Source organism: Zosterops lateralis, assembly GCF_965231275.1.
Source record: "Zosterops lateralis genome assembly, chromosome: 1".
Classification (NCBI taxonomy): domain Eukaryota; kingdom Metazoa; phylum Chordata; class Aves; order Passeriformes; family Zosteropidae; genus Zosterops; species Zosterops lateralis.
Genome location: NC_139762.1, coordinates 50,990,539 through 51,002,991, shown reverse-complemented (window position 1 = coordinate 51,002,991; position 12,453 = coordinate 50,990,539). Strand labels below are relative to the sequence as shown.

The following is a 12,453-nucleotide window of genomic DNA, read 5'->3' as shown; positions in this document are numbered from 1 at the left end:
GTGCTCAAAACTGTGGTCTGGTAAAGTATCAGGTACTCAACATGTAGTCAGCAAAACCTTTCAGTTCTACTTCTATCAGTCTGCAAAAATGACCATAAAAGGCAAATCTACATAGACTAATAAAACAGAGTAGTGAAATATATGTGTGCTTTAGAGGAACCACCATCTCCACTGAAAAATCCCTAAAAGTTTATAAAATCATTGAAAAAAATGCCTGAAATGACAGCAGCAGACATACTTAAAGTCTTCAGAGGTGCCATTAGAGTAAGGCTGTTCTATGTCCAGACAATGCTTTTTTGTTGACTTAAGAATCAAAACTGGCACCCAATCTCTCTGCTAGACTATTGAGAGTGTCAAGCACTCCTAAAACCCCTGCCAGACAAATGGGTTGCCAAGAATCAGCATACAGCTTCACTTCCCTGTCCTACAGACTAGGCCTGCACAGAGCACTTCTTAGAATGAGTGTCCAGGCAACTAAGACACCACAAGACCTACGGCTTCACAGAACACACTGTGCTGAAGCTGGCTGGTCAAGACAGCAGCTTACTCTAGAAACTTAGCTGTTCTTAAACATTATGCAGAAGTAACAGCTTCCTTTTACTTTTTATTTTGTATTTTCTAGCAAGGCCTGTCAAAGAATATAAGGAGAGTGAAACTAACACACCTAACTCCAAAATGCTCAAGTACTAAAGGAACTAAGAACATGAAAAGCTTCCCCCCTCCCCATCATCTGAGAACAACTCCAATTCTTCCTCAAACTGAAAGGCAACCAAGGGATATGAAAAAGCAGCAGCACTGTGCAAAGCCTTGAGTGTGGAGTACAAATACAGGCAGATTGCATGTGTGCTGGATGAGGAGCTGCTGACAAAGCACAAGGATTCCCAAATGAACATGCACGCGCACTCTTGGTGGAACATGCAAATGAACAGCTAAGTCAAAAGCAAAAAATTAATTGGATATAGAGGGCATCACAGTATACTGCTACAAGTTGAAACCACTTCATATTTGACTGTTAGTTTCCCCTTTACATTTAATTCTCTGTCCAGAATAATTGTCTCAAGTAGCACTTCAGAATCTCTTCATACTTTGCAAGTGAAAGCCAACATCACTGCTAAGCTCTTGTCAGCTTGTTGGCCCAAAACAATGGGGCAACATGAAAGCAGTTCAGGGGAAAGGACATCACAATTTCTAAAACTCAACTCTCTGAAACAATTCTTCAAATAACCAAGTACAACTAATGTGGCTAGAAAGTAACATGGCAGAATAAAAGAGAAAACCATTCATGAGTGTTCATTCTCCCTACTGGAAAATGAAGCAATTCTAATGAATAACCAGGATTTTTTATGAGAAAATACAGCCCATTCTCCATGCACAAACTGAGAAAGTGTAACAGAAACATAGTAGAAAATAATGTAGCTTTCTTGTAGACCATATAAAAAGAGAAGTGATGTTAGAGATAGGTCCAAGTCAGGAATTCTATAAAAAGTCCTAAATGCAAAAAGGATAACAAACTACCCATACAGGTGCATATGTTTTCCTGAGGTATAGTTTTTACTGCAAAATAATGCCAACATGTATAAGCTGTTTTCATAAACTTTTAGAGATATTCCTGCTTTTATTTTTTCTTTTCTTTCCTTCCTTCCTTCTGCATTGGATCTTATGGTATTTTTAAGTCTCCTGACTTACCAAAAAAAGTAAGATGCATACGAGCACACTTTAATTGTACTTACGATGTAAGAAGCAATCATATTTAAAACAGCGTCTACAGAAGAGTGTGTGAAAAGAGTGCAGGCTTTGCTCCCTCTGAACAGATTTAGCATTTGGTCCATCTATGTTCGGTGTGCACTCAGGAGGAAGAGCTCCAGGAAGCTGCTGCTCAGTGAGTTCTTTGTATCTTTAAAGGAAAATAATAGAAATTATTTATTAAGTATTATTTTTTTTTATAAAAGTGGTTTTTATTCCAGTACCACTCTGCATTTTTAATGACAACTAAAAAAAAAAAAAAACTAAGAAATATGTGCCACCTAAAAAGGCCAATCTGTTAGTGACATGACAAGTTATTAATTCCATGCTCATTAATACAAATTGACTAGGAAATAATGCATTTGTTTTCAAGACCATCATGACCTCATATATAGTATCACTAACTCCAAAAAGGATATAAGATTTTTTTTTAGCAGTAGCTTCTATTTTACCACTTCAAAAAAAAAACAGATTATTAGAGACATACAAGCACCCACTTTTCAATAGTTTACAAGGAAGGCCAATAAGCACTTCTGTACTGTTTGACTTGAGGAAAAGAGCCTTTCTGTGTCATTTCCAGAAGTTACACAAATGCCACAGAACTAGCTGCAAAGGGGACCATTCTTAATCAACAAATATTTAATGAAGGATTTATTTCATAGAGGAATCTTTGTTTCATAAAGCAACACAGCAGTATACCCTAAGAAATACGTTCTTACTTCTCTTTCAATTCTTCTGCTGTACCCTTGTCTGGAAACATTGAGGAAATGGCTTCAAATATCTTGTCAGAAGGAAATCTCCGAGGTGGGTGGGTTTCTTTCTCTGCCAAGGAAGCAAAAAAATTTAAAAAACAAAACCAAATATTTCTGCTCCTTTGCTACCTCATGAAGGTGTTCAGAGAAAGGGGAAGTTCACCAAAATTCTAATGTTAAAAAGACGTAAAGGTTTTTATTTCTTAATCACTTACAATTTTAACTGTGTTAAGTGTTCTTCCCTGGTGAGAAAAATCTACTAATAAAATTTAGAGAAACCATTATTTCACCAGCAGATGGAGATGGAAATTCAGAACTCTGCCTGCTTTAGAATAATGATACATCATTTCCTGAGGAGTACTAAAGCATTTATTAGACTGACACCTGACTGATTTTTGGTGCATTTGACTGCCTCAGTATGCCAATGAACAAATCAACAAAAGTGCCTTTCATGGTGTTCTCAATACAAATCTTGAACTAAATGACAAAGGAAATTATGAAAATTATGCTGCTTTAGACCTGAAAACTATCATATAGGAAGATGGGTTTAAACAAATTTATTGAGTGGTGAAACAAAACGTTTTGGGTGTAGTTTTAAAATACTTAAGTTTTAAGTCTATCTGAAGATAGACATACCCATCCTGTTACCTTCCCGATCTTTTTGCTTGTCATCTCTTTCATCAGGATTGTCATCTCCATCATCATCATCTTCATCATCACTATATTGACCAAGTGCATTGACCAACTCAACAAATATTTCGTCATTGATAAAGCCACATTCTGAAAACCAGCAAAATTTGGGAGTGAACAAAAAAGCACAAGGTGTATATGAAGTATTTTTAATCCTACCTACACTTTAATTAAATTAGGGCAAATGCTGCCATTTATGAAAAGCAATTTTGTCATTTTCCTCTCTTAAATAGCAGTGTATGAACCAAGACAAGTTAAAAATGTTCATTATTCATTTCTTAAGACTGACAACTGGGAAGGGAAGAAGAAAAATTCCAACATTTTTTTTCCCAACTCCCTGTGCTACATATTTATATAAATCTCTTTTCCTTGTAAGACAAAAAATACTACCAGCTACATTATTTAAAAGATTTTATGCCAGAATCCCAGTTCCAACATGGTTGGGTTAAGCCAGTCTGGAAATGCATGCTAACAGTCTATAAAGAAATCCTTAGGCAGCTACAGAATCTCCAGAGAGATTTTTGTTTGGTAGTCCCCTAGCATCCACTTCCCACAATAGGCCCCACTGGCTGGCTGATAAAAAAAGAATACGGTTATATACAAAAAATTCAAGAGAAAATCGAAAGATACAATGCTGCATATATCTGTTTATTAGATTATATTCTGCTGTGACATTCAGATGGCAGAACAGACTAAATAATAAGGCATTTCTGCACAGAGGAAAAAGCATAGTTAGTGCTGACAGAGACCATTTTTCAAAAAAAAAAAATAAAAACAACCATGAACTGTAGTGCTTATTATAATCCTTTTGAACCTGGACTGCTTTGGATATCAAAATAACTTAACAAAAAATAATAGTTTTATTACAATGTAGACAATGAAAATAGCACTCAGATGTTTTAAATAGACTCTTGATATACACACACACAGGTTAGTACAAATTATCTCCCAAAAGTGTAATTACAGAGCTAGTTTAGAATTCTGACTCTTACATGGGAATGCCTCTGGATTACAGATTCCCACAGTATTTACATTTAATTAGAGTCACACAATACTAGTTATTGGGAGATCAAAAAAAGTCTTTCTACTTGTAATATATTTTATATATTATGGAGAACACTTGATAATAGTAATTGCCATCATAAACTTGTATCTCAAGATGCTCAAACAGGATTATTTTTAAAGCTGAACACCTTTAACAATAAATTAAATCAATAACAGAAGACATTTAGTAGTAATGTCATCATTTTGACATAACCAGTTATCTGACAGGAAAATCAGCAATCAGTAAATGTAGAAAATTATCCAAAGGCCAAAGCCCACAAAACATTCCATGTTTCTTATGAAATACAAAGGCAGCAGCTATACTGAGAACATCAACAAGTCTAGTGTAAGGCTGAATAGCATTTATTACTGAATCATAGGCTTAACCTCCATGAATGGTACACCATGAACTCAAAAATGTGGTTCCCTTTCTCAGACACTTCAGCATTAACAGGAATATGAATAATTTTAAGAAGATATTCTCTGTTTGAGTGAAGGGGTGGAATGTGTGGGTAATAATTCTGTGAAAGGGGAATCACAGTAGTCATGAGAAACCTCTACAACTGTGAAGTTGAGGCTTGTATATGCCAGTTCTGAGGGAGCACAGAGCAAGTGAAGGGTCACCACTTCACTGAGACTTTAGCAAAGTGAGAAACAGATTACACTGCAGGTAGTCCCACACAGGAGAATAGGTAAACTACACCTCAGAATAAATATATGTAATACTTCTGTACCAACAGAAGGATACAACTTTGCTCTGTAAGCTGATTTACAGAGAGGGGGTTTTTAATAGCTAGCAAGTTCCTCAAAGAAAGGAAAGGGAAAAAAACCCCACAAACATACGAGAGGTTATTCTGTTGAATCACATCTGCAAATATTGTCATTATCAGAGTTTTGCATAATCCTCCTGCAACTTTCTGCTAGGCAGGACATATATGCACATTACAATATCATATTCCAAAGCTCTGAACACAAAATTGACCACAAATCACTGTATGGTGTAAGGAAAAAGTTAATGTGCTTAATTTCTCCACATGCTACCTAAAACTTTGCAGCCTAATGAAAAAGCAGAACAATAAATTTAAATCAGGAAGCCTGTTATACCCAATGTTTACATAATGTAGAGGTTGTAGAGATACTGCTGTAACAATCACACATCAGGCCTTAAGCAACACTACAACAATAATTTATATAGAAAGAAATGATTAGTATACCTGAGTGTTTGGGCTCACCTCTGTCTCCATGCACTTTCCCATCATAGTTCTTGATTAGTTCCTCAATAAAGGTACCATCCTGGTCAAGCACTTCGTCTCCCATATACGGAATGTTATGTAAAACAGTTTCATCCTCTACCTAGGAACAACAGTGATAAGCAAACAATTTTAAATTCTGTAGTTAAGTGACCATTTCTGCATTGTTTTTCACTATCTACAGAAGTCCCTACCTCACTATCTACTATCTGCCTCTAAGAGAAAATCAACTAGCTTCACTGCCTTAGCACATTTACCATTAACTAGAAAAACAAAACCCTCAATGACTTTCAACAATTTTTTTGCATTCTTGGTGGCTAGCTCAAAATAACACTAGCTCCTAATCTTAAGATTAGCAGAGCATTTCCACAAAGCTTCTAATATGGAAACCCATTAAGTTACCTGGCTTTGGGAAGCTTGCATTTGGTAAATTCATTTGTCCCCTTCTGGTTCTCTCTTACAGTAATGTAGGAAACCACAATGGGAGCCACCCTTTCATTGTTTGGCCAGAGATAAGAAAATATGCAACAAAATTACTCTAAATTTAAAGTTGTTTAAAGAGCGAAAAGAGAAACATGCCTGACAATTTAATCTGAACTCCACTGTCCCTTTTTCTTGACTGCATATAGACTAAATGTATTAATACTTCCACGTTTTATCAATAGAATTTTTGGACCTTGATATTCAGCTGCATCTTCCAATACTACAAAAGAACCTTTTATTGTTAAGAAAACAAACTTTCCTGCTGATCAGGATTCTGTAGCAATCCAAAATATCCAAACATTGTTAAATTGAAAGCAAGGAGAAAAACGCATGGAAACACTCTGTAAGTATACTGATAATAAAATTGTTTAAACTACTTTGTAACAATTATTATTAAAATAACTAGTCAGTAAAGGTGGTCATATACAAAATTATATGACAAAGATTTGCAATACACTGAGCTTTTCAAAAAGTCAAATACCTATATCAGAAATCTAATGTTATGGTTTAGTGAAGGTAATCTGAAAAAAAAAAAAAAAAAGGCATACTCAGATACAAGAATGACCATTATGTGGGAAGAATATTTCAGGATTTAGTTCCCCTTTTTCCACAAGAATTACTACTCTGTTACAGATACATTGGTTGATTGCTTTACATTAAAGCATTCATATCCATCAGAAAACATTTCTCAGTACACTAATTAGACACTTCCAAATAAAACTCTATTTGTTAACAGCCACAAAAGACAATAGGTCACTTGAATTAAATAAACTTTACAGCAAGATTTTGGATATAACTTAGGTACATCGAGGACAGAGATTCAGTTTGCAAACTTACCTTTTTCTTTATTTTATTTGGGGGAGCTTATTTCTGATTATTACTGCCCTATTACCAATACTTAAAGTAGGGAGGGTAATCGGCAATAGATTTTGCTGGGATACTTCTAAAATTAACATCTCCTTTTCTCCATACCTTTCTTCTCCCTACACTTGTTTCAACTTACCATAAAATTCTGTTGAAGGGGAGACCAAGAATACATTATAGGCACAGAAGCAACAGCATTGAGAGTCTTCAGTGGGATGACTTGTTTTGGAAAATCAATGTCACTGGTAACAGAGCACTGAAATAAGAAGTTGAAGTTACACTTACATAGCAACGTCAAGGAAAAAAAAAAACAAACAAAAGTAAACATAGAACACTCTACAATGTACAAAATTCAAAGAGTTTCTCAAAATCAGCCATATCAACATTTGATAAATGCATCAATTTTTTAAGGCATAATAGGAAAATAAGTTTTAGCAAGAGAAAAGGACCTCAAAAATTATTTCTATGTCAATACCTTTGCTAATAGATCACAATAGGGTTTTTCCACTTATTATTAAGTGGCTGTGATAGTATTTTACTCAGACTATTCAAACTACAATACAAATTAGATTTGGTATCTCAAAACAGATTTAGTACCTGTTGCTGCTGCTATACTGATGTTAGTGTATTTACTCAGACCATCTGAGAGGCAAGTGAATTCCCCTGGCTTCAGATCAATACACTGCAGAAATCATGTATTATTTATATTATAAAAATAAATATAATTTTACTTTAATGCCAGCAAGACATCTTATATAAATAAAAACTCCATACGTCTTTTTAATTCCTGCCTTGTTTCCCAATTATTGTCTTGTTTATCTATCCTCAAGCCTTTCATTATGTTCACTGCTTGCAAAGGAAAAATGAAAATTAGCTCTTAATATGTAACGCTGGATACATCAGTGAATTTTTCAGTTACAGCATTCTGTTTTGGATATTCAGAGATTTATGTAGCCTCCAAAGGATAAACAATGCATGGAAATACAACAATTTGGTTATTCTTGCACCTAATAATCAACAGTTAACAAACATAGATCAACTTCTCAAATACTTGGACTGCAGTATGAAGAACTGAGGAAAAAGTTACAAGCAAAAGCAGACAGGAACACACAAAGCTAGAGGAAGTACAACAGAGAAGATTTGGAGGTAGGTAAAACAAAGCTTAGAACAGCTGTCATAGCTACCTGAAAGGAAAAAAGGAAGTGGAGACAAAAGATCTTTCTCCTTTCCAGAAGGGAAAGATGAACAGAGCTTCACATTTCTAAAGAAATACACAAAGTAATGTAACAAACAATATACAGACAGTCTCCTGGCAGAATGACACAAGCCAGATTTATTTCTTTTCTTTTTAATCTGCAGCAAATGAAATTAGATTTCTGCTGTGTATATTAATATTCTAGACACCGTTCTATGCTACTGCTGCATTCCCATTTCAGGTGAATGTTTAATTTTCCAACTAGCAGCCACCTAGCATATTTTTCATGCATTTTTAAAGCAAAATACTACAGTAAAAGCATTAACTACTTTTATCTTTGGAACTAGAAGTCTCAGGCTGACAAATGGGCTACATCAAAGTGACTCAGTGTTTGGTACTAAGCCTCAGTTTTGCTGCTATGCTGTTCCGGTATGAAACTCAGTTTAGTGTCGGGGAGGCCTGCACAGGGCATGTTATGGTCTCCACTTGATGCTGACTGTCACCAGCAATGCCCTGCACTCTCCACCAAACACAGGAAGGCTCTCACACAACCTTTCTATTTCTAGCCGGAGTCTTACGCAACTCTGAAGAAATTCAGCATATTGAGAGAAGATTTTAAAGTAATCTTTTAAAGTCTCCACCATTTTTTCATCTCACTTCTCTCACTATAAATTATGGCAGCCTCAAATCAAGCATTAGAGTTCTGACTCATGAGACAGAGACTGGATTGAATGTAGTAATTAGTGTGCTCTATCAATACAGGCAGGAAATTAACATAAAGAATAGTGAACACCATACTTAAAAGAAAAGAAAAGAAAAAAGAAAGAGGAACAATCTTCTACTAACAAAAAAAAAGTGAAAATTGGATGTGTACCCCACACAATAGCTATAGAGCTGTATATGAATAATTGCCTGTTCAAGAACATTTAAAAGAGAACACTCAAAGTCCTCATCTCCTTTGCATTTGAACATGCATGCACACAAATGCACCTCTGTGTGTGACACACTCCCACTCACCAATTTGCCACTAAAATTTTAGGAAAACGAACTCTGCAAATTTCTTTGCAGATAAAGTACTTTGGCTTGCCTTTTTAACCTATTCACAGTAAAGTCTTTTCATTCTCACCCTACTGAAAAGAATTCGCTTTTCAGATTACAGATAAAACAATCTTCAAATTTGGTAAGTGTGAAGAAGTGCCTAAAGAGCAACTCAGAAATAAGGTAAATTAAGCTGGGATGAATATAGAAAGCTGGAATGGGCTTAAATCGCTGTTGAAGCTACCATGACACAGCCCTGAGCAATATGCTCTAGGACAACCTCGCTTGAGCAGGAAAACTGCACTAAATGACATCCAGTGGTCCCTTCCAACCTCACCAATTCTGTGGAAACCAGCCTAGGTGCTCAAATTATGCCACAACTATGGAAGTGTTTTTCACAAATTTAGTATCCAGTCTGCTTGTGCAACACAAGGATTTATTAATCTAACTCCAACAGGAGCAAGGGTAAACTCCCAATACCATGGAGACAGAACAGTTCGATTAAAAGATGCTGAGGTATGATCCAATCATTATCAGAAATAAAGAAGCTTCACTTTTGTGTGTCATTCAAAGCCAGATAGCCTGCTACATATTTATTGCTTTGTAGAAGTCATACGATCGAAGTACACAATAAATAAATTCTTTAAGACACTGATACAAAACACATTGAGCCGTCAAGTCGTATCATGCTGAAAAAAAAATATTTAAAGAACAGCCAAGTTTGCAGTAATAAAACGAAAACATGCTAACAACCTTGTAAGTGGAATTACCACAACACATGTTAACCAACCTCCCTGGTCCCGCGCAATGAGCTCACAGAAGTCATGATGTGAACAGGCTGTATCCTACGTTGTTTCCATTCTTGATTTAAGATTTCAGTTCTTTCCAGTATCTTCTGACGATTAGAATTAAACATACTCTAAAAATTAACCACAACATTATAAATAAATTAAAAACTTTAAATTCATCTGTTAGCATCTTGAGGCATTCTAATATTTAACCAGCCACGTTATAACAAAAAAATGTACTTAAAACATACAAATTTAGTTGAAACATCAGTGAGGTTCAATATAATTCATTATCCCTTTCTTCAATTCACGCCATGTTCTCACATTTAGAGTCACACACTTAGCATGGAACTAAATTCTAGATGGAATTTGAAAGAGTATGCAGCTAAAGAAGTTGCCATATTAACTCTCCACAACCTCTTCTGGTACTTAACATTCTCGAGTCAATCATATATAAATATGGTCATACCTGTTTATAAGACCTTACAGTTAAGTTCTCAGTAGGTTGACAAAGTATTCAACAAAATTGTTATAGCAAGTGTTAACTGTAAGACACATACTTCAGAAAATAATCAATACTTGTAAAATTTTATAAGCAACAGAACAAAAAGATAAAGTACCTTTACTTCATCAGCACGTCGGAACCTCTTGAGCTGCCTCAGTCTCATATATTCTGATTTTACACGTTTTCTCCAACAAATTGGTCCCTTCTCAGATTTTTTTCCTGTTTGACCCATGATTATCCTACAAGAGACAATGTCACGTTTGTAATACCAAATCTGACACCACTGCTTACAGAAGAAGTTAGATAGGAAAGCAACATTCCTTTAAGATCTTTCATATCCAAATCCTTTAATTCCTTTCAATCACACATGCAATACAATCCCAATTCGACACAAAAAAAGTAAAACATATTTAATGATAGGCACCAGAAAACAGTAATTTTAACTGCAAATCAGTGGACCCTTCATATTTGCACTTTTAATGCCTCTATACAAAAAGGTATCTGATGGATTTAAAGGGGTGAAGAGGAACAAACCAAGATTCTCATTGCAAAGATACACACTGGAATTCTTGCAAGTAGCCTTGTAAATTAACTTCTGGAGAACCGTGTTCATGGCAGACAAACCTCCTTGCAGGAAGGGTCCTCTTCACTAAGACACCAACTCTGAAAACAGACTTCTGGAGTTGACCTCACGTACAAAGAGGTACCCCAAAGAGTACTCAGTCCTCCCACCCAGCCACTCAAGCATGAAAAAATTGTAGAAATTCAGACAATGAGTTTGAAACAGCCAGAATAAGAGACTTTGCTCTTTTCTCAAGTATTCTATAAGACCACAAACTGCCCACTGATTCCACTTTACTGATCACCCTCCTAGTGCCAAGTGGTTCATTTTTACATTACAGGACTGTTGGCAATGAAGTTGTATTTTTATGTTATAATCCAAATGCCTTGCTAGAATATGCCAATCTGCTCCGTATTTTTCAAAATCAAGGACCGTATGCTACAGCTATGCTGGCAATGACTATTTTGACAGCATCCTGAAACTAAACCACTACATCAAAGACTGGCTTCTTCTCAAGAGCTGCATTGTAAAACCTACAATATTCCACTGAATAGCTCAAAATATCATTCACATGGACTGAAAGGCTGAAACATCCAGTTGCCCAGGGTTAATACATTCTCAAACAAGCATCATCAGTTTGAGCAGGAACAATTCCAGCCCTCCTAATTATCAAGGCAGGTCAGTGTGAACAGAAGTGTCATCTTTGGGCTCGAAGCCAATGCCAAGTGCTACCTTCACTGCCCCACACTACAGCTCCCCTAACAGTTACAAGTACAGCTTTTTCCAACTTACTCGAAGCTTACTGCTCTATTTTCAGCAGTTCTGCAGAGGTGAGATTTGAGTTCCACCAGACTTGATGATGATGAGAGGGAGAAATCAATACAGAACCTGGTCATTCTCAAGACTATGCATTCATTTACAGTAACAAAAAGGTACTAAGTCTACAAAAGCCTGAACTCATCTTCATGCAAGACTTAATAATATTTTGCACGAAAAAGTATTGAGGTTTTAGATTTAGGATGAAAAAATAATCTACAAACAAATAGCAGAATTGCCAACCCAAATAATGGGAAATATCCTTTGAGGAAAAAAGACACAGGATACAAATAACTACATAATGCACCTGACTAGACAGAGAGTGAGGATGGAGAATCACCTTGGGGAGATAAATACAGAACAAAGTGTCAAACACAGTTACCCTGCTTCCATGCACAAGACAGCAAGTAAAATCCACTTGTGCCTCATTCAGCACAACTCTAGTGGTTACAAAAGATAAAAAATAAAATGCTACTTTAAAAAATAATCCTGGAACATTCATGTTAGACAAGACAATCAGTGATTCAAAGTGCACTATGATATTGATTAAAGAGCAGCATAAAAGCATTATGAAGTATAAAAAATACACTGTATCATGTGCTAAACTAAGCAAAGTAAAAATATTGAAAAACAACCCGTTAACTAGAAATAAGTTAGACATAGAATAAGTACCATTAAATAAAAGACAATCTCAAATTGTAAGCAGTACAGAATATCAACATT

At 35.6% G+C, this 12,453-nt stretch overlaps 1 protein-coding gene across 1 annotated transcript in view; it reads right to left on the bottom strand.

Annotated features, from left to right (window-relative positions):
- EZH2 (enhancer of zeste 2 polycomb repressive complex 2 subunit) overlaps positions 1-12,453 on the bottom strand; it is a 50,688-nt gene that overhangs the window by 18,466 nt on the left and 19,769 nt on the right. Inside the window, 7 exon segments of the mRNA XM_083870682.1 lie at positions 1,731-1,894; positions 2,463-2,565; positions 3,132-3,275; positions 5,462-5,582; positions 6,966-7,082; positions 9,850-9,978; positions 10,468-10,591. Of these exon segments, the coding sequence (XP_083726808.1) occupies positions 1,731-1,894; positions 2,463-2,565; positions 3,132-3,275; positions 5,462-5,582; positions 6,966-7,082; positions 9,850-9,978; positions 10,468-10,584 (895 nt within the window). The 5' untranslated portion in view covers positions 10,585-10,591.